The sequence below is a fragment of the Schistocerca serialis genome, chromosome 10 (genome assembly GCF_023864345.2).
Source record: "Schistocerca serialis cubense isolate TAMUIC-IGC-003099 chromosome 10, iqSchSeri2.2, whole genome shotgun sequence".
Lineage (NCBI taxonomy): Eukaryota > Metazoa > Arthropoda > Insecta > Orthoptera > Acrididae > Schistocerca > Schistocerca serialis.
Genome location: NC_064647.1, coordinates 197,762,734 through 197,786,176, shown reverse-complemented (window position 1 = coordinate 197,786,176; position 23,443 = coordinate 197,762,734). Strand labels below are relative to the sequence as shown.

Here is a 23,443-nt window from a genome sequence, read left to right as displayed (position 1 = left end):
TTTGTCTACTTTATCAGCAGCATTCCGAGCGCGTCTCTCAAATGCAGCGGAAAAGCGTCGAGCCACGAGTTGCAAATAAACCTACCGAACGGATAGACTTCTATTTTGTGTACAGCAAAGTAAGACACATATTTTTTAAACTTGCCCATAAGGCCGTTAAGTGGGAGAAACATCCGCTTGAAAAAACTGAGTTTCTCAATGAATACCGTTGCAACAGTAGGAGACATAAGAAGAACTTCAAATTAAAGTTCTATCGTTTCTAATGTGCGTTACAACGGTGCACCCAGATTTGCGGAAAAAGTCATTTTTTCCAAAATCCTGTGTGCTCGGTACGCATAATCAAAGTTCATTCGGCATTTTTTGACCTGAACAATTGCACACTTGCTCATTATTGTAAGGATTTACGATAACGTTACAAAGAATGTACGAACAATATCAAATATAAAATAATTAAATCTGAAAATGCTAAAATTTGAAAAAAAAAGAAAATACGGCAAATGAAAACAGAACACACAAATGAGAAACAAGATTATTTCAAGGTGTGGTATCGATGGTTAGGATGCCACGGCGTAGCTGCCAGTTAAGTTGGCACTACGACAGACAATGACGACAGCACCCTCTATCAGGCGCTGTTCAGTTTGTAACCTCCCCGTTGAAATTTAAAAAGTCAATATTAGTGAAATTGTAACCTCCCAGCAAGAATAAGAAAGTCAATGTTAAGTGAAATGATGTCTTCCCACAAAACTGAATAATAATAAATGAGTTAAGCGTAACCTCCTTGCAAAATTAAAGAATAATAATGGCCCAAATGTAAACTCCCCACAAAATTAACGTTAAGATGAACCTGATAAATTTTATAAGGGCAACTGCGCTGACCTTCGGCCCTGCGCAATAATTAAACCTGAACACAAAAACCAAAATTTTTACCTCAGTAAACTGCATCTATATCTGTTCTTATTTTCGGCACAGCCCCGTGCAATGCTGGCCCATGTTTAATTTTGATTCTTGAAGGGAATGCATAGGAAATATTATTTAACTTGAAATGAATCTTTTTCTTTAAAAAGGTTACTTTGTAGAAAAATTATTATTGGGGCAATTCTTGAACAAATTAATTACAGTTAACATATGTTATTAGCTGAGCGCAATGCTGCTTCATTACCTTCGATAACAATATACCTGTGACCAGAGATGTAAGGAGAGCACGCCGCCGACCCATGTCGACGCCCGCTCAGTACAACCATCCACTCGCTACTAGTACTGCCGACAGAGTGCAACTCGCAACTGACAACTCACTCTGCCGTCTCCTCACACACAACTGAACTCTCGCGCGGTCAAGCGCAGACTAGCAAAGATAAATAACTCTCTGGTCAGAGATTCTGTCATGCCTCGCCATCGCTGTTAATGAATACACTGAATACATACGTGTTTCAAGCTCTACGAGCACCACTGGAGATTCAGCCCATTTGATCAAGAGCAGACGGCCGGGACACTTCGCTTCAGCTTCACTTCACTTACGACGGGTCTCAGGCTTTCGCACCTCAGTGCAGAGTTATGTATTACTCTTCTTGCACCAGGAAACCACTTTTACCTTCTTGCAGTACCGACGTGTATTACCTTTTCCTGCTCCTGCTCCTACCGACTCGCCGCTTTTCAGGCGCGATACAAAATAAGGTTTTTTTTGTATCTGTTACCGTTTCAACGGTATTCGTTCAGGAACTCAGTTTTGTTTAAAGAGGTGTTTCACCCCCTCAATAGCCGTATGGCCTCGTATATAATTTATATTTTCCTCTACACTGCAGCATATTCGAAGCCGATCAAAATCAAAGTATATCCTTTGCCTAGGTTTACTTGTGAGTCCACTGACTTAGCAAACGCCATGGGGTAGTGGGGAACGGATGGCACAGGTGTGCTGTATGCGCACCCCATGCCCCGTGTGTCCGCTGCAGCGTGTAGGAGACCTTCTGAGAACTGGTTGTGCAAGTGATTTGTGTAACACGCATCGTCGTCGCTAGCGGACTCTGTTCGAAAGGGGTACGTTGGTCCGTCCTCAACGGTGGGAATCTCGACTTCGGCAGTGGTGCACGAATTCTGCTTCGCAAGGTCGACGGGTCCAGGGTGTATCGCGATTGGTTGAATGTGAGGGAGTCACAGTCCATAAGAGACCAACTACCGGCCGTCCAGCCACCCTCGATGACCCTGACCAGCGACATCTGAAACGGTTCGTCAGTACCGACAGAAGGACAACAGTCCAACAAATCACGACCCAATTCAACAAAGGACGTGCTAGACATGCCTTACCGTACCCCGTGGAACAATGCTTCCAAGGGGTACGAGAGCTAGCACCGCACACGGATGCCCCAGTTAACGCCACATTATCCGGCACAACAGCTTGCATTTGTTGCAAGTCACTCGAGATGGTCACTGGAACAAAAATGGCTCTGAGCACTATGGGACTTAACTTCTGAGGTCATCAGTCCCCTAGAATTAGAACCTTAAACCTAAAGACATCACACACATCCATGCCCGAGGCAGGATTCGAACGTGCGATCGTAGCGGTCACGCGGTTCCAGACTGTAGCGCCTAGAACCGCACGACCACACCGGCCGGCTCTGAGCACTATGGGACTTAACTTCTGAGGTCATCAGTCCCCTAGAATTAGAACCTTAAACCTAAAGACATCACACACATCCATGCCCGAGGCAGGATTCGAACGTGCGATCGTAGCGGTCACGCGGTTCCAGACTGTAGCGCCTAGAACCGCACGACCACACCGGCCGGCTCTGAGCACTATGGGACTTAACTTCTGAGGTCATCAGTCCCCTAGAATTAGAACCTTAAACCTAAAGACATCACACACATCCATGCCCGAGGCAGGATTCGAACGTGCGATCGTAGCGGTCACGCGGTTCCAGACTGTAGCGCCTAGAACCGCACGACCACACCGGCCGGCTCTGAGCACTATGGGACTTAACTTCTGAGGTCATCAGTCCCCTAGAATTAGAACCTTAAACCTAAAGACATCACACACATCCATGCCCGAGGCAGGATTCGAACGTGCGATCGTAGCGGTCACGCGGTTCCAGACTGTAGCGCCTAGAACCGCACGACCACACCGGCCGGCTCTGAGCACTATGGGACTTAACTTCTGAGGTCATCAGTCCCCTAGAATTAGAACCTTAAACCTAAAGACATCACACACATCCATGCCCGAGGCAGGATTCGAACGTGCGATCGTAGCGGTCACGCGGTTCCAGACTGTAGCGCCTAGAACCGCACGACCACACCGGCCGGCTCTGAGCACTATGGGACTTAACTTCTGAGGTCATCAGTCCCCTAGAATTAGAACCTTAAACCTAAAGACATCACACACATCCATGCCCGAGGCAGGATTCGAACGTGCGATCGTAGCGGTCACGCGGTTCCAGACTATAGCGCCTAGAACCGCACGACCACACCGGCCGGCTCTGAGCACTATGGGACTTAACTTCTGAGTTCATCAGTCCCCTAGAATTAGAACCTTAAACCTAAAGACATCACACACATCCATGCCCGAGGCAGGATTCGAACGTGCGATCGTAGCGGTCACGCGGTTCCAGACTGTAGCGCCTAGAACCGCACGACCACACCGGCCGGCTCTGAGCACTATGGGACTTAACTTCTGAGGTCATCAGTCCCCTAGAATTAGAACCTTAAACCTAAAGACATCACACACATCCATGCCCGAGGCAGGATTCGAACGTGCGATCGTAGCGGTCACGCGGTTCCAGACTGTAGCGCCTAGAACCGCACGACCACACCGGCCGGCTCTGAGCACTATGGGACTTAACTTCTGAGGTCATCAGTCCCCTAGAATTAGAACCTTAAACCTAAAGACATCACACACATCCATGCCCGAGGCAGGATTCGAACGTGCGATCGTAGCGGTCACGCGGTTCCAGACTGTAGCGCCTAGAACCGCACGACCACACCGGCCGGCTCTGAGCACTATGGGACTTAACTTCTGAGGTCATCAGTCCCCTAGAATTAGAACCTTAAACCTAAAGACATCACACACATCCATGCCCGAGGCAGGATTCGAACGTGCGATCGTAGCGGTCACGCGGTTCCAGACTGTAGCGCCTAGAACCGCACGACCACACCGGCCGGCTCTGAGCACTATGGGACTTAACTTCTGAGGTCATCAGTCCCCTAGAATTAGAACCTTAAACCTAAAGACATCACACACATCCATGCCCGAGGCAGGATTCGAACGTGCGATCGTAGCGGTCACGCGGTTCCAGACTGTAGCGCCTAGAACCGCACGACCACACCGGCCGGCTCTGAGCACTATGGGACTTAACTTCTGAGGTCATCAGTCCCCTAGAATTAGAACCTTAAACCTAAAGACATCACACACATCCATGCCCGAGGCAGGATTCGAACGTGCGATCGTAGCGGTCACGCGGTTCCAGACTGTAGCGCCTAGAACCGCACGACCACACCGGCCGGCTCTGAGCACTATGGGACTTAACTTCTGAGGTCATCAGTCCCCTAGAATTAGAACCTTAAACCTAAAGACATCACACACATCCATGCCCGAGGCAGGATTCGAACGTGCGATCGTAGCGGTCACGCGGTTCCAGACTGTAGCGCCTAGAACCGCACGACCACACCGGCCGGCTCTGAGCACTATGGGACTTAACTTCTGAGGTCATCAGTCCCCTAGAATTAGAACCTTAAACCTAAAGACATCACACACATCCATGCCCGAGGCAAGATTCGAACGTGCGATCGTAGCGGTCACGCGGTTCCAGACTGTAGCGCCTAGAACCGCACGACCACACCGGCCGGCTCTGAGCACTATGGGACTTAACTTCTGAGGTCATCAGTCCCCTAGAATTAGAACCTTAAACCTAAAGACATCACACACATCCATGCCCGAGGCAGGATTCGAACGTGCGATCGTAGCGGTCACGCGGTTCCAGACTGTAGCGCCTAGAACCGCACGGCCACACCGGCCGGCGGACACTGGAACAATGGCATAACGTACTCAGACAAATCACTATTTCAGCTGCGTCATGCCAGCGGGACCGTGCGAGGTGGCGCAGTGGTCAGCACACTGGACTCTCATTCAGGAGGACGACGGTTCAATCTCACGTCCGGCCATCCTGATTTAGATTTTCCGTGATTTACCTAAATCGCTCCAGGCAAATGCCCGGAACGGTTCCTCTGAAAAGACACGGCCGACTTCCTTCCCCATCCTTCCCTACTCCGATGAGACCGATGACCTCGCTGTTTGGTCTCTTTCCCTCCAACAACCCAACCCAACCCAGGCCAGTGGGAGTCACCGCGTGTGGCGCAAACCACACATATCGGAGGAGTACACTTGCCAAGAAGGTGTGGTCCAAGGCGGTGGTGTCTCCGTTATGGTCTGGGGTGCCATTTTCTAGTACTGAATGGGCTCCCTAGTTGTGCTGGACGGGACACTGAATAGTCTGCAATTATACTGAGCTGCTCAGGGACCATCTCCACCCATTTTTGGCCTTCGAACACGCTTACGATTCTGCAGCATTTCAAGATGACAACGCGTCGCCACATCGCTCCCACGTCGCCCGGGAACGGTTCCAGGAACATGCAGGAGAGGTCCAAAGCCTGAGTTGCCCACTTGGGCGCCCAGATTTGAACCCCATCGAGCATATCTGGGATGTCACAGAACGCAGGCTCCGTGCCGTGGATGAGAAGAGACAAGAACTGGCTGCCGCTCTGAAAACGATTTGGTGTCAGCTGCTTCCAGAGGAGTACCAGGGTCTTGTAGACTCAGATTTTTGGACAACATGGTTGTGGAGATGAAGCAGCGATTAGTATGATTAATCAATAATTCAAAAACACTCTTCATGGGATTTATTGTTATTATTATACCGCCAACCTGTTTCAACCCGACGTAGGGGGTCATCTTCTGGGCGTTTACACCATTGTTCGACTGGTGGTGGTGTCACTCCTGTCTACATAACGGCAGGAAACTACACTCCTGGAAATTGAAATAAGAACACCGTGAATTCATTGTTCCAGGAAGGGGAAACTTTATTGACACATTCCTGGGGTCAGATAAATCACATGATCACACTGACAGAACCACAGGCACATAGACGCAGGCAACAGAGCATGCACAATGTCGGCACTAGTACAGTGTATATCCACCTTTCGCAGCAATGCAGGCTGCTATTATCCCATGGAGACGATCGTAGAGATGCTGGCTGTAGTCCTGTGGAACGGCTTGCCATGCCATTTCCACCTGGCGCCTCAGTTGGACCAGCGTTCGTGCTGGACGTGCAGACCGCGTGAGACGACGCTTCATCCAGTCCCAAACATGCTCAATGGGGGACAGATCCGGAGATCTTGCTGGCCAGGGTAGTTGACTTACACCTTCTAGAGCACGTTGGGTGGCACGGGATACATGCGGACGTGCATTGTCCTGTTGGAACAGCAAGTTCCCTTGCCGGTCTAGGAATGGTAGAACGATGGGTTCGATGACGGTTTGGATGTACCGTGCACTATTCAGTGTCCCCTCGACGATCACCAGTGGTGTACGGCCAGTGTAGGAGATCGCTCCCCACACCATGATGCCAGGTGTTGGCCCTGTGTGCCTCGGTCGTATGCAGTCCTGATTGTGGCGCTCACCTGCACGGCGCCAAACACGCATACGACCATCATTGGCACCAAGGCAGAAGCGACTCTCATCGCTGAAGACGACACATCTCCATTCGCCCCTCCATTCACGCCTGTCGCGACACCACTGGAGGCGGACTGCACGATGTTGGGGCGTGAGCGGAAGACGGCCTAACGGTGTGCGGGACCGTAGCCCAGCTTCATGGAGACGGTTGCGAATGGTCCTCGCCGATACCCCAGGAGCAACAGTGTCCCTAATTTGCTGGGAAGTGGCGGTGCGGTCCCCTACGGCACTGCGTAGGATCCTACGGTCTTGGCGTGCATCCGTGCGTCGCTGCGGTCCGGTCCCAGGTCGACGGGCACGTGCACCTTCCGCCGACCACTGGCGACAACATCGATGTACTGTGGAGACCTCACGCCCCACGTGTTGAGCAATTCGGCGGTACGTCCACCCGGCCTCCCGCATGCCCACTATACGCCCTCGCTCAAAGTCCGTCAACTGCACATACGGTTCACGTCCACGCTGTCGCGGCATGCTACCAGTGTTAAAGACTGCGATGGAGCTCCGTATGCCACGGCAAACTGGCTGACACTGGCGGCGGCGGTGCACAAATGCTGCGCAGCTAGCGCCATTCGGCGGCCAACACCGCGGTTCCTGGTGTGTCCGCTGTGCCGTGCGTGTGATCATTGCTTGTACAGCCCTCTCGCAGTGTCCGGAGCAAGTGTGGTGGGTCTGACACACCGGTGTCAATGTGTTCTGTTTTCCATTTCCAGGAGTGTATCTAGACAGGAGTGACACCACCACCAGTCGACCAATGGTGTAAACGCCCGGAAGATGACCCCCTACGTCGGGTTGAAACCGGTTGGCGGTATAATAATAATAAATGCGATTGAGACTGTTTTTGAATTCTTGTTGATCCACGGCATCTCACTGAAATCGGCAGGGCCAGAAGAGGCCCCACGCGATATTACGTGCCTATCCCATGACATCTGCTAAGTTAGTGTGTAACGTGCAGGAGTAGGAGCCAGATGGAGGTGACGCGACGTCTCGCAAAGAACGGAAACCACGGGACAGAGGAGAGGAGGTGGAAGCCGTAAACACGGCGTTGCGAGTTGAGTTTCCACCGCAATTAGCAGCCGCTCGCCGCATCCGACTACCTGGGCGTTGGTTTACGGTCGCCGCTGCTGCTGACACGTTGCCGACTCCCATCTTGATGCCGCGGCCAGCCTGCGAGGACCCGCCGCGGTCTGGACTTGAAAGACTGCCACCGCCGTCGCCGCCACCCTGAGCCCCTGTTGCTGGGCTTATCACGGCCGCTGCTGAAAGCCGAGAAGGCGACCCGTCGCGGCCGGCGAGCGCTCGCATCTCGTAATTAGAGCCGCACCTCGCCTGCGTTATCAGCTAGCCAGGATCTGCCGTGCGTGCCGACGACCGCGGTCTGCTTCGAGATTTTTGGGTGTGCGCACTGCCTCGTGTGGTGCAGCCCAACACCTCGCTCGCAGGTAAGCAGGTAGGGACACACAGAGAGAGAGAGAAAGAGAGAGAAATGGAATGGAAGAAGGCGGGGGGAAAGAGAGGACACACAGATAGAGAAAGACAGCTAAACCTTCAGCAATCCTAAGACAGAGCGAGAATGAAAGAGAGTAAGAGACTGACAGAGATACACACTGATGTGAAAAAAGGTATCAGATAGCGATATATACATATATACACTACTGGCCATTAAAATTGCTATACCACGACGTGCTACAGACGCGAAATTTAACCGACTGGAAGAAGATGCTGTGATATGCAAATGATTAGCTTTTCAGAGCATTCACACAAGGATGGCGCCGATGGCGACACCTACAACGTGCGGACATGAGGAAAGTTTCCAACCGATTTCTCATACACAAACAGAAGCTGACCGGCGTTGCCTGGTGAAACGTTGTTGTGATGCCTCGTGTAAAGAGGAGAAATGCGTACCATCACGTTTTCGACTTTGATAAGGGCTTATCGCGATAGCGGTTTATCGTATCGCGACATAGCTGCTGGCGTTGGTCGAGATCCAATGACTGTTAGCAGAATATGGAATCGGTGGGTTCAAGAGGGTAATACGGAACGCCGTGCTGGATCCCAACGGCCTCGTACCACTAGCAGTCGAGATGACAGCCATCTTATCCGCATAGCTGTAACGGATTGTGCAGCCACGTCTCGATCCCTGAGTCAACAGATGGGGACGTTTGCAAGACAACAACCATCTGCACGAACAGTTCGACGACGTTTGCAGCAGTATGGACCGTCAGCTCGGAGACCATGGCTGCGGTTACCCTTGACGCTGTATCACAGACAGGAGCGCTTGCGATGGTATACTCGACGACGAACCTGGGTGCACGAATGGCAAAACGTCATTTTTTCGGACGAATCCAGGCTCTGTTTACAACATCATGATGGTCACATCCGTGTTTGGCGACATCGCGGTGAACGCACATTGGAAGCGTGTATTCGTCATCGCCATACTGGCGTATCACCCTGCCATTGGTTACACGTCTCCGTCACCTCTTGTTCGGATTGACGGCACTTTGAACAGTGGACGTTACCTTTCGGATGTATTACGACCTGTGGCTCTACCCTTCATTCGATCCCTGCGAAACCCTACATTTCAGCAGGATAATGCATGACCGCGTGTTTCAGGTCCTGTACGGGCCTTTCTGGATACAGATAATGTTCGACTGCTGCCCTGGCCAGCACATTCTCCAGATCTCTCACCAATTGAAAACGTCTGGTCAATGGTTGCCGAGCAACTGGTTGGTCACAATACGCCAGTCACTACTCTTGACGAACTGTGGTATCGTGTTGAAGCTGCATGGGCAGTTGTACCTGTACACGCCACCCAAGCTCTGTTTGACATAATGCCCAGGCGCATCAAGGCTGTTATTACGGCCAGAGGTGGTTGTTCTGGGTACTGATTACTCAGGATCTATGCACCCAAATTGCGTGAAAATGTAATCACATGTCAGTTCTAGTATAATATATTTGTCCAATGAATACCCGTGTATAATCTGCATTTCTTCTTGGTGTAGTAATTTTAATGGCCAGTAGTGTACATACTATCGCGTATACAGGGTATAAATGGGCAGTAGATTGGTGGAGCTGTGATTTCGACTCACATGTTTCATGTCAAAAGGTTTCCGACGTGGTCATCGCCGAACGACGAGAGATAACAGACTTTGGACGTGGAATGGTATATGGAGCTACATAATTGTAGAATACGGCTTCAGTCGGCAACGCTTACATAAGACAAGTCTATGGTCGGTCACAGCCGCTACAGTGGTAGGTTATCAAGATTGTAGTGAGTTTGAACGTAGTATTATAATCGGCACACGAGCGATGGTACACAGCATATCCGAGGTAGCGATGAAGTGGGGATTTTCCCGTAGGAGTGTACCATGCAAATCAGGAATCCAGTAAAACATCTAATCTCCGACATCGCTGCGGCCGGAAAAAGATCCTGCAAGAACGACCAACGACGACTGAAGAGAATCAATCGTTCAGCGTGACAGAAGTGCAACCCTTCTGCAAATTGCTGCAGATTTCAATGCTGGGCCATCAAGAATTGTCAGCGTGCGAACCATTGAACGAAACATCATCGGTATGGGCTCACTCCGGTACCCTTCATGAGTTCATGACACAAAACTTTATACCTCGTCAGGGATTCGGGAGGACGACGGTTCAATCCCGCGTCCGGCCATCCTGATTTAGGTTTTCCGTGATTTCCCTAAATCGCTCCAGGGAAATGCCGGGATGGTTCCTTTGAAAGGGCACGGCCGACTTCCTTCTCCGTCCTTCCCTAATCCGATGAGACCGATGACCTTGCTGTTTGGTCTCTTCCCCCAAACAACGCAACCCTCGTCAGGGCCTGCCAACACCGACGTAGGACTGTTGATGACATGTTGCATAGTCCGACGAGTCTCGTTTCAAATTGTATCGAGCAGATGGACGTGTACGAGTATGGAGACAACTTCATGTCAGCAGGGGACTGTTCGAGCTGGTGGAGGCTCTGTAATGGTGTGGAGCGTGTGCAGTTGGAGTGATATGGGACCCGTGATACGTCCAGATACGACTCTGGCAGGTGACACGTACTTAAGTATCATGTCTGATCACCTGCATCCATTCATGACCACTGTGCCTTACGACGGACTTGGGAAATTCCAACTGGACAATGCGGAATCCCACACGTCCAGAATTGCTACACAGTGGCTCCAGGAACGCTCTTCTTAGTTTAAATACTTCCGCTGGCACCCAAACCCCCAGACATCATCGAGCATATCTGGGATGCTTTGGAATGTGCTGTTCAGAAGACATCTTCTACCCCTTATACTCTTAAGGATTTATGGACAGCCCTGCACGAATCATGGTGTCAGTTCCTCCAGCACTCCTTCAGACATTAGTCGAGTCCATGCCACGTCGTGTTGCGCTATTAAGCACGTGTACCAGTTTCCACATGATTTGCATTTGATGCCATGAGTTTCATCCTGCCTCGAGACGCAGCTGAAGTAGAAACGATAAGCAATCACTTTTAACTCGTGCGTATATCTCTGCAAGAATTTTCAAGGTGGTTTGCTGCATAGCTTCGAGTAATGGTTTGATTCAAAATTCTTCCTTTTTGAAAACAAGTGTCCAATCATTCCTGCGTACTTCATCAGTGAGAAAACTCAAATCAATTTTGAGATTACGTAATGACAAGTGACAAGTATTATTTAATTCGCAGTAGTTAGACATAAATAAATACTCTCAAACACAAGGCTGTTCGGATCTGCTCAGTAACGATAAGTTTCCTGTAAACCCACCGACCCAATCTCGAAAAATGTGTTCAATTTTTTTATATTTTTTTAAAAAAAACGTCACTTGCGAAACGAAACGTTGTTGTCTTTTTCATATCTTTCTATGCAAACAGACACTGCTCTAAATACTACCGTACTACCGTATTAATGTTTGGCGGAGTGAAAGAGATACATGTGTAGTTAACATAATACCCATACGTGAAAACGAAAATGGAAGTACCGATTTCTAACATTTATTGCAGGCGGCCAATGAAACTAGTGAAGTTTGAAAGGTACTTTGCCATATATATGCACAAAGAGAAAAAATCATGTGTGTGTACGCAGTCGTTAAGAGTGGTAAAAATAGCTGCCTTCAGAATCATAACTGCGATAGTACCTTCCCTATCACGCATTAAAATCTCCAATAGCTGAACTTCGAAAACTGTAGTACTGCTAATTTCTGCCCTGCCTACCGATCAGGTTCTACGGTGGAAATGGCATGAAAGTAACAACATTTCGTCGGCCGGGGTGCCGAGCGCTTCTAGGAATCGCGCGACCGCTACGGTCGCAGGTTCGAGTCCTGCCTCGGACATGGATGTGTGTGATGTCCTTAGGTAGAGAGAAGTCTTCCGAAGTAAGAGTGATTTCAGGTGTGCCGCAGGGGAGTGTGATAGGACCGTTGCTATTCACAGTATACATAAATGACCTCGTGGATGACATCGGAAGTTCACTGAGGCTTTTTGCGGATGGTGCTGCGGTATATCGAGAGGTTATAACAATGGAAAATTATACTGAAATGCAGGAGGATCTGCAGCGAATTGACGCATGGTGCAGGGAGTGGCAATTCAATCTCAATGTAGACAAGTGTAATGTACTGCGAATACATAGAAAGGAAGACCCCATATCATTTAGCTACAATATAGCAGGTCTGCAACTGGAAGCAGTTATTCCATAAATTATCTGGGAGTACGCATTAGGAGTGATTTAAAGTGGAATGATGATATAAAGTTGATCGTCGGTAATGCAAATGGGAGACTGAGATTCGTTGGAATAATCCTAAGGAAATTCAATCCGAAAACAAAGGAAGTAGGTTACAATACCCTTGTTCGCCCACTGATGAATACTGCTCAGCAGTGTGGGATCCGTACCAGATAGGATTGATAGAAGAGATAGAGAAGATCCAACGGAGAGCAGCGCGCTTCGTTAAAGGATCATTTAGTAATCGCAAAGCGTTACGGAGATGATAGATAAACTCCAGTGGAAGACTCTGCGGGAGAGACACTCAGTAGCTCGGTACGGGCTTTTGTTGAAGTTTCGAGAACATACCTTCACCGAGGAGTCAAGCAGTATATTGCTCCCTCCTAGGTATATCTCGCGAAGAGACCATGAGGATAAAATCAGAGAGATTAGAGCCCACACAGAGCAATCCTTCTTTCCACGAACAATACGAGACTGGAATAGAAAGGAGAACCGATAGAGGTACTCAAGGTACCCTCCGCCACACACCGTCAGGTGGCTTGCGGAGTATGTATGTAGATGTAGGTTAGTTAGGTTCAAGTAGTTCTAACTTCTAGGGGACTGATGACCTCAGATGTTAAGTCCCATAGTGCTTAGAGACATATGAATCAAGACAAGAGCCTCTACCTGCGGACATTTACTAGTGACCATTCATCCTGAAGTACGACATATGTAATCTGGCTGCTATCTAAAGCCATGGCTTGGCATGATTCTTGTTTTGTCAATTTTGTACACTCCTGGAAATGGAAAAAAGAACACATTGACACCGGTGTGTCAGACCCACCATACTTGCTCCGGACACTGCGAGAGGGCTGTACAAGGAATGATCACACGCACGGCACAGCGGACACACCAGGAACCGCGGTGTTGGCAGTCGAATGGCGCTAGCTGCGCAGCATTTGTGCACCGCCACCGTCAGTGTCAGCCAGTTTGCCGTGGCATACGGAGCTCCATCGCAGTCTTTAACACTGGTAGCATGCCGCGACAGGTGGACGTGAACCGTATGTGCAGTTGACGGACTTTGAGCGAGGGCGTATAGTGGGTATGCGGGAGGCCAGGTGGACGTACCGCCGAATTGCTCAACACGTGGGCCGTGAGGTCTCCACAGTACATCGATGTTGTCGCCAGTGGTCGGCGGAAGGTGCACGTGCCCGTCGACCTGGGACCGGACCGCATCGACGCACGGATGCACGCCAAGACCGTAGGATCCTACGCAGTGCCGTAGGGGACCGCACCACCACTTCCCAGCAAATTAGGGACACTGTTGCTCCTGGGGTATCGGCGAGGACCATTCGCAACCGTCTCCATGAATCTGGGCTACGGTCCCGCACACCGTTAGGCCGTCTTCCGCTCACGCCCCAACATCGTGCAGCCCGCCTCCAGTGGTGTCGCGACAGGCGTGAATGGAGGGACGAATGGAGACGTGTCGTCTTCAGCGATGAGAGTCGCTTCTGCCTTGGTGCCAATGATGGTCGTATGCGTGTTTGGCGCCACAATCAGGACTGCATACGACCGAGGCACACAGGGCCAACACCCGGCATCATGGCGTGGGGAGCGATCTCCTACACTGGCCGTACACCACTGGTGATCGTCGAGGGGACACTGAATAGTGCACGGTACATCCAAACCGTCATCGAACCCATCGTTCTACCATTCCTAGACCGGCAAGGGAACTTGCTGTTCCAACAGGACAATGCACGTCCGCATGTATCCCGTGCCACCCAACGTGCTCTAGAAGGTGTAAGTCAACTACCCTGGCCAGCAAGATCTCCGGATCTGTCCCCCATTGAGCATGTTTGGGACTGGATGAAGCGTCGTCTCACGCGGTCTGCACGTCCAGCACGAACGCTGGTCCAACTGAGGCGCCAGGTGGAAATGGCATGGCAAGCCGTTCCACTGGTCTACATCCAGCATCTCTACGATCGTCTCCATGGGAGAATAGCAGCCTGCATTGCTGCGAAAGGTGGATATACACTGTACTAGTGCCGACATTGTGCATGCTCTGTTGCCTGTGTCTATGTGCCTGTGGGTCTGTCAGTGTGATCATGTGATGTATCTGACCCCAGGAATGTGTCAATAAAGTTTCCCCTTCCTGGGACAATGAATTCACGGTGTTCTTATTTCAATTTCCAGGAGTGTATATGACAAAACCTGTCCGGTTTCATCTACTGTAATGTACCATCATGCGATGTAACAAGGCCCACTACTTCTCAAGCAGATATTTTTACAAATATCGCAACCTTGGGCAAGGACTAATTAATCCTTTCTTTGCAACCGGTCGGCTGCTTTTCGACCTCTTCATATATACACAGTTGCTGCCTCGCTGTCATGTTCAAGAAAAGATCGCCTTAGCGTGACCGTGGACGTAATAGCATACTAATTTGTAAATGTAGGCCGTCACCGGCCGATGTTGGTCGTCGGCGGAACCCACCGATATCGCATGGCCTGTGTCGGCACCCTTAAGCCGTCGGCACACGGACCGTGCATCCAAACGTTGAGCGTTGAGCGTGCCCAGTTTCTGACGTCATATCGGGGAACAGCACGTTCGGGAGTCTTTCCGAACGTGCAGAGCAATATCTGGCATGTCAGATGTTCTGAGCGTGCGTCTGAGCGTTGACCAATCAGATGACATGACGTCACCTACGTCGCACGCACGCCGTCTCCCTTCAGTACAGAGTTGTGAGGCGCCATATTGGCATTCATTTCGAGCCTATATGTATATATGCCGTTTCTGAGCACTAACAAGTTGAGAATCACTGGAAACCCCGTTGTTAATTGTGTGATTCGTTCCAATACAATAATGAGAAACATCATATTCGTGGCAAAATAATCATTGTAATTGCGTTTATGAGAGTAGGCTATTTGAAGACAGAGACACACTGAAGATCCACCCAAAACGCATTGTTCTTAGTACAATTTGTTATAATTTAATTTCAATTAGTAACATAATTATCTACGATTAACGTTTTTAGCAAGGGGTAAGACAATATGATTAAGCCGCGCGGGATTAGCCGAGCGGTCTCAGGCGCTGCAGTCATGGACTGTGCGGCTGGTCCCGGCGGAGGTTCGAGTCCTCCCTCGGGAATGGGTGTGTGTGTTTGTCCTTAGATAATTTAGGTTAAGTAGTGTGTAAGCTTAAGGACTGATGACCTTAGCAGTTAAGTCCCATAAGTTTTGACACACATTTGAACTTTTTTTTTTGGTAAGACAGTATTAATATATACGAAGGATAGGTTATTGTTTTAGCTTAGTGAGTAGCATCTTTGCCCTGTCGTGAGTTTTTGTTGAGACGGTGGTTCGCGTCTCAATCCTTCCAAATTTTTTTACCTAACATCCGGCTTTATATTAGGTTCTGATACTTTATTATTAGTTTAATATAGGTATATGCTATAATATTTGATGTTATGTAACTATAAATTCACCTCTTTTTGAGGTGTCACTTTGTTCGATTGGCTTAATCTACATGACAGCTTGCGCTACTTATATAAAGGTATTTTGTTCCTTTTTCTTTTACGCTTCGTAATTCACATGTTGCAAAGATTCTGCTACTCTGTAGGAACAGCGATCAAGTAAGACTGGGTTTTCCCACAATGTGGGAATGATGAAATATTGCTTATCTTATGGGGAGAAGTATTCCAAATTTGTACCGCACTGTTTGTAATGGAACTTTTATAAGCCTGTGTCCTTATTGATTGGACATGGTACTTTTCGTGGACGATGGAGGAAATGTGCGTTTTAATAGAGCTAACATGGGATAGAGAGCCTGTATACAGAGAGAGAGAGTGGCCATAGGTGAAGTTGCCCGTGATTGTTTGATTAGCTTTGGCGCCATTTTTCTGCCAAACGTCCCTCACGCTTCCTATGTTCGCCGTGCTTTTGAGTTGAATTGAAGTTCAGAGGACTTCTGGAAACGATTAAAAGGTATTTGAATTATTGAGAGACTTGTTATGCGTTGTGCATGCATCTTCGATTTAGTTGCACATCGTTTGTAGTACGTAATTAGCGTTTGCGTGCATACTGGTAGCATCACAAGCTTTTATGAAGCCAATGTCTGACAGTCCTTGCTGGAAACGGGAAGTTCCTGTAATTGTTGTGCCATGCTCATTCGACTTTATAGCGTCAAACTGTATTTCGTTCCGAATCAGAACACTAGGTATTATTCTGGTTTCAGTATTATTGCCTGACTGTTCTCGCAGGCAAGTTGTAAGCACGTTTTCCGCATTTGTCGTGGTTGCTGAAACATTATTCGTAGTAAATAATTGTAGCTACTGTTGAAGTTTTTAATAGGCCAACTTACTGTGGGGTAGAAGGGATACCGTAGTTTTCTTGTTATATTTGGTCGCTATTACAGCAGCCTACATTTAACATTACCTGATTTTTGTAATCTTTTTCGTTTGTTATCTGCGAGAGGTATTCAGTATATAAGAAAGTCGTAAGCAGTTGTTTACTTGTGACATGAAAAAAGTTGTGACAAGAAGTACTAATACGTCTCACACTTTTTGCACGCCGGCCGATGTGGCCGAGCGGGTCTAGGCGCTTCAGTCTGGAACCGCGCGACCGCTACGGTCGCAGGTTCGAATCCTGCCTCGGGCTCGGATGTGTGTGATGTCCTTAGGTTAGTTAAGTTTAACCAGTTCTAAGTTCTAGGCGACTGATGACCTCAGAAGTTAAGTCGCATAGTGCTCAGAGCCATTTGAACCATTTTTTTTTTTTTTTCATGTCACAAGTAAACAACTGCTTACGACTTTCATTCATCTGACGTAATACAGGTACGTTAAATCTTTTGCGTTATGCACTTCCGATGCAAAACAAATGCTATACACTATATTTTTTTATTTACGTTACTTTCGATGCAATATGTCTACTAAACTTTAAAGGAGATAAATGCAAGTAACGATTAATTTTTACAGACACTGTATCAAATTTTCCTGTACTGTACGTAGTAGGCTACTATGAGTATGTTATAGCTGTAAAACAATGGCATTTAACGAATGATTTGGCCATATTGTCTTGTGCTTTTGATTCGGTGAGTGTGCACTCCACTACTGCCCATTCAAAAGTCCCGCCCGCAGTTTGGCAGAAAAATGGCCGCCGTATCGTCCGGCTGGCCACTCTCTCTCTCTCCCTATACAGGCTCTCTAACGTGGGAATTTTACGCGCGCCCGTTGAGTAAACAGGGTAATTTACGAACTACAAATATCCCTCAACTGCCGCTGGAGTGCGTTGCGATCGCGTCTACCACGTTGGGTCCCACGTACCGTATGCACAAGTCGCATCGCTCCTGAGCGTTCAGCAGCACGTCGAACTCGGCACGCTCAACGTTAACGTTCGACAGCAAGGTCCGTGTGCCGACGGCTTTATGTTGTTGTTGTTGTTGTGTTCTTCAGTCCTGAGACTGGTTTGATGCAGCTCTCCATGCTACTCTATCCTGTGCAAGCTTCTTCATCTCCCAGTACCTACTGCAGCCTACATCCTTCTGAATCTGCTTAGTGTATTCATCTCTTGGTCTCCCTCTACGATTTTTACCCCCACGCTGCCCTCCAATGCTAAATTGGTGATCCCTTGATGCCTCAGAACATGTCCTACCAACCGATCCCTTCTTCTTGTCAAGTTGTGCCACAAACTCCTCTTCTCCCCAATTCGATTCAATACCTCCTCATAAGTTATGTGATCTACCCATCTAATCTTCAGCATTCTTCTGTAGCACCACATTTCGAAAGCTTCTATTCTCTTCTTCTCCAAACTATTTATTGTCCATGTTTCACTTCCATACGTGGCTACACTCCATACAAATACTATCAGAAACGATTTCCTGACACTTAAATCTATACTCGATGTTAACAAATTTCTCTTCTTCAGAAACGCTTTCCTCGCCATTGCCAGCCTACATTTTATATCCTCTCTACTTCGACCATCATCAGTTATTTTGCTCCCTAAATAGCAAAGCTCCTTTACTACTTTAAGTGTCTCATTTCCTAATCTAATTCCCTCAGCATCACCCGACTTAATTTGACTACATTCCATTATCCTCGTTTTGCTTTTGTTGACGTTCATCTTATATCCTCCTTTCAAGACACTGTACATTCCGTTCACCTGCTCTTCCAAATCCTTTGCTGTCTCTGACAGAATTACAATGTCATCGGCGAACCTCAACGTTTTTATTTCTTCTCCATGGACTTTAATAACTACTCTGAACATTTCTTTTGTTTCCTTTACTGCTTGCTCAATATACAGATTGAATAACATCGGGGACAGGCTACAATCCTGTCTCACTCCCTTCCCAACCGCTGCTTCCCTTTCATGCCCCCTCGACTCTTATAACTGCCATCTGGTTTCTGTACAAATTGTAAATAGCCTTTCGCTCCCTGTATTTTACCCCTGCCAACTTTAGAATTTGAAAGAGAGTATTCCAGTCAACATTGTCAAAAGCTTTCTCTAAGTCCAGAAATGCTAGAAATGTAGGTTTGCCTTTCCTTAATCTATTTTCTAAGATAAGTCGTAGGGTCAGTATTGCCTCACGTGTTCCAACATTTCTGCGGAATCGAAACTGATCTCTGTCGGTAAACTGAAGGGCGAGTGAGAGAGTCCCCACTCTGCCAACGCAGCTACGTCACAAGGCGCTTCTACAGGCTGTTCCTCAACTTAGTACCGGCCCTGCAGCAGCGCGCTTCAAATCTGTGGCGACGCCGTGCACAGATACGTCCCGGCTGCGTTTATTTTTAGACAAATGCATGAAGAGGAAAAGGAATAAAAAAACGATAGCTTTTTCCGAAACACAACATTATAAATATTATTAACATAAGAACGGAAGTCAAGATTGTACTACAAACATAGAACCAAATGCCTTTTCATGTGAATGTATGTCCCTCTATTGCTATTCGTAAAACGAAACCCATATAATGCAGTCAGTCTGTAGAATTGAAGGCTTGTTCATATTTTGTGTTCCTACTAAAAGGTAGAAGTTTTCCTTGAAGGACTGCATTGAAACTTCACAATTCTTGCAACACGAAGAGTGTTTAAAAAGTGAGCAGAAACTTATAATTTTGTGTGTTGTATTAGTCCGATTTGCACTACTTTTTTGTCACTGTCTTTGTAAACATGCCTCAAAAGTATGTGTACAATGTTATGCATATTGGGTATTCACTCTTTTGTCAGCTGTCAGAAAGGTTACATGTGTTTTGGTAGCATCAACGATTATTTGCTTTGTATAAAAATAAATTAGAAAATCTGTATTAAATTTTGTTATAAGAATGGAATAAAGTGTATGAAATTTTTAGATATGATAAATATTGTTTTTGGTGAGCCTGTTATGAGTAAACCAAGGGCAGATAAGTGGTATAGACATTTCAAAGCAGGCCTTAAAAGACAGCGGTTTTACAAGCATGAATGAGATTAGAAGTGCACAGTTAAGAGAGCTATAAACTGTCCCGAAGAAACAGCTCCTAAAGTGTTTCGGGAATTGAAGAAAGCACTGCTATAGTATGTATTGGGAAATATTTGAAAGAGGATAACACTGCTGTAGATTAACAAATAAAGTTATTACAAAAAAATAAAAATGAATATGTGAACGTACCTCGAATGTCAAACTTTTTTCTTAGAAGTCTGGAATCGGTGTACATGTTTCGAAGGAAATTTCATCAGTGTTTGCCGCGCGGGATTAGCCGAACGGTCTTAGGCGCTGCAGTCATGGACTGTGCGGCTGGTCCCGGCGGAGATTCGAGTCCTCCCTCGGGCATGGGTGTGTGTATTTGTCCTTAGGATAATTTAGGTTACGTAGTGTGTAAGCTTAGGGACCGATAACCTTAGCAGTTAAGTCTCATAAGATTTCACACACATTTGAACATTTTTTTCCATCAGTATTTAGAATATGACTCTGAGCACTATGGGACTTAACTTCTGAGGTCATCAGTCCCCTAGAACTTAGAACTACTTAAACCTAACTAACCTAAGGACATCACACCCACCCATGTCCAAGACAGGATTCGAACCTGCGACCGTAGCGGTCACGCAGCTCCAGACTGTAGCGCCTAGAATCGCTCGGCCACACCGGCCGGCAGTGTTTAGAATAGCTACTGCGTACGTGTTTTAAGCAATACGTCTTAGAATTAAGTGAATAGTGACCGAGATACAGATTTAGTGTTCCATAAGCATCAAAGGTTTTACGTGATTTTGAAACTGTCTATAACGATGGATTTCCTCCCAAAATTGTTAGTTTTTCTTCGTGACGATTCCAGTAAACGATGGGGCTTATTTTTCCGTTCCTTACTTACATGTCCTACTGGGTGAGGCTGACGTTTGCATAGATTGCAGCCCTTTAATTGGGACTGGTAATATTAGCCAACGTTCTTTTTGGGCCGCCTCTTTAATACACGCTGTAATAACATTAGAGACGATCGAACGCTCGTTACTCCACAAATACCTCCACTTCTTCGAATTCTGCACAATGTTCAATTGGCTCTGAGCACTATGGGACTTAACATCTATGGTCATCAGTCGCCTAGAACTTGGAACTACTTAAACCTAACTAACCTAAGGACAGCACACAACACCCAGTCATCACGAGGCAGAGAAAATCCCTGACCCCGTCGGGAATCGAACCCGGGAACCCGGGCGTGGGTAGCGATTTTCTCTGCCTCGGGATGACTGGGTGTTGTGTGATGTCCTTAGGTTAGTTAGGTTTAAGTAGTTCTAAGTTCTAGGGGACTGATGACCATAGATGTTAAGTCCCATAGTGCTCAGAACCATTTGAACAATAACGTTGGAAAAGGGTATGAAATGGAATAGCCTTGTTACCGAAGACGAATGGTCGACCTTGATTTATTGAGAGAACTCTAGGAAACTATTGTACATCTGTATGGCGCTAGTACGACCTGTTAGTCCCCTAGAACTTAGAACTACTTAAACCTAACTAAGCACATCACACACATCCATGCCCGAGGCAGGATTCGAACCTGCGACCGTAGCGGTGACGCGGTTCCAGATTGAAGCTCCTAGAACCGCACGGCCACACCGGCCGGCCGGCTCCCACAAACAGAAAGGACGTATATCACTGCACGCCGATCTACACCGCTAGACCGGTAACAGGCAACAGATTTTAAGAAGCTTCAACAGGACTGGCATTTTACGGCAGGATTTACCTATGAAACAACAATTTCAGAGTAGCCTATTCTACTAATAATAGTTTACATAGGAGTTTAATCCACTCTTTGCACAATAAGAGCGATAAACTTTCCCAATCAGAAGTATATAAAATTACATGCGGGGATTGTCCAAAATTTTACATCGGGCAAACGGGACGAGCTCTAGGTCTCAGGTATAAAGAGCATATTCCTACTAGAAGCGGTGACGGTACTAAGGGCTCTACTTACGCGGAACACCTTGTGCAAACGGCTCATGCGCCCAGCCCCCAGTTAATATCGAGTTACTTCATGCCGAGGTTAAGGGCTTTAAACTGGTTGTTTTGGAAGAAATGCAGATCTTTAAGCATCTGCAACATGATAAAGCCAATATCCTTAACGACCAACTCCTACTAAGAAACAGAAAATTTTTTGAAGGTTTCGCACCTTTAATTTGTTCCTCATGCTAGTAAATCTGATGATCTGCGGATTATCACATGCGCGCTCTGATTGGCGGCGGCTGTTCATCTTTTTTTCTTTTTTCCTCATTTCATTTACGATGAAGGTGATTTTAGCCCGTTGAACACCTCACGTTTTATCCCTATATCTTTATTACCACGACGTCTTTAGATTTACGTCCACTCAACCACCTTCCCCCCCCCCCCTCCCCCCCCCCCCCCCTCCAGGCTAACTATTGGCTTTAGGAATAGTTTTTAAGAGTTCCTCCTGCTGTCACAGACAGCTTCATATATGTTTCTTTCCTAGCATAAGTAACCGTGTGCGGTTAGTTTTAGGTTTCATCTCCTATTTAGCTCGTCACTTATTCTATCCATTCTATTTTTTGATATATTCCACGGTGGGGAATATATGGGGTATTTTTTTTTCTTTATTGTAATTTGAACACCCCATACAAGGTGGGCTGGCAGCGGAAAAGTGTACTCCGCTCTTCAGCCATAAGTAGTACAATAAAAGTGAAATGGAGACAGAAAAGTAACAGACTGGCGGCTTAAAAAACAGTAGATACAATAATTAAAAAACGTGAAGCCGTTTACACTCGACGAAACAAACAAGAAAACTGTCGGCACTATGCACAAACACTGACGAGTTAGACGACACATGTGAACGAAGGAGCGTGGACGGCGAAAAACACTGATGCACAAACACGACGGCACAGACACTAAACCGAGGGCGATGATCTCCGGCGCGCGAATGTTCACAATGCGTGTGCGAGTCCGGGGACCTGCCAAGAGAGGAGGAGGACGAGGACGAGGAGGAGGAGGAGGAGGAGGAGGAGGGGCAGGGGGAGAGCGAGAGGGGAGAGCAGAGACGCTACAGGCAGGGGAGAGAGGGGGGAGAGAGGAAGGGGAGGGGAAGCCCGGGGGAAGAGGGGTGGAGGGAGGGGACGGGGGAAATGGAAAGAGAAGGGAGGGGAAGAGAAGGGAGGGAGGGTGCCTAAGGGAAAGGACACCGGAAGTGGGGGGGAGCAGGGTCAAAGTTGATAGGAGGGGTAGATGGAGGGGAGGAGGACATCATCAGGGAGGGGGAGCTGGCGGAAGCCACCTTGGGAGAGAGTAAGGAGGGTGGAGAGATGGAGACCGGGCGGGACGTGGGAATACAGGCGCGGCAGCGGGCGGGGATGGGAGAGGATCGCGGATACGAGCGGGTGAGGAGGATCAAGTTTACGGGAGGTGTACAGGATCCGTATCCTTTCAAGGAAAAGGAGGAGGTGGGGGAAGGGGATTAGATCATACAGGATCCGCGTGGGGGAGGGGAGACGGATGCGATAGGCAAGGCGGAGAGCATGGCATTCAAGGATTTGGAGGGATTTATAAAATGTAGGGGGGGCGGAGATCCAGGCTGGA

General features: G+C 47.8%; 1 protein-coding gene across 1 annotated transcript in view; it reads right to left on the bottom strand.

Annotated features, from left to right (window-relative positions):
• LOC126424681 (collagen alpha-2(I) chain-like) overlaps positions 1-8,011 on the bottom strand; it is a 170,873-nt gene extending 162,862 nt beyond the window's left edge. Inside the window, exon 1 of the mRNA XM_050087409.1 lies at positions 7,804-8,011. Within this exon, the coding sequence (XP_049943366.1) occupies positions 7,804-8,011 (208 nt within the window). The remainder of the gene's footprint in view (positions 1-7,803) is intronic.
• Between the last annotated feature and the right edge of the window lie 15,432 nt (positions 8,012-23,443).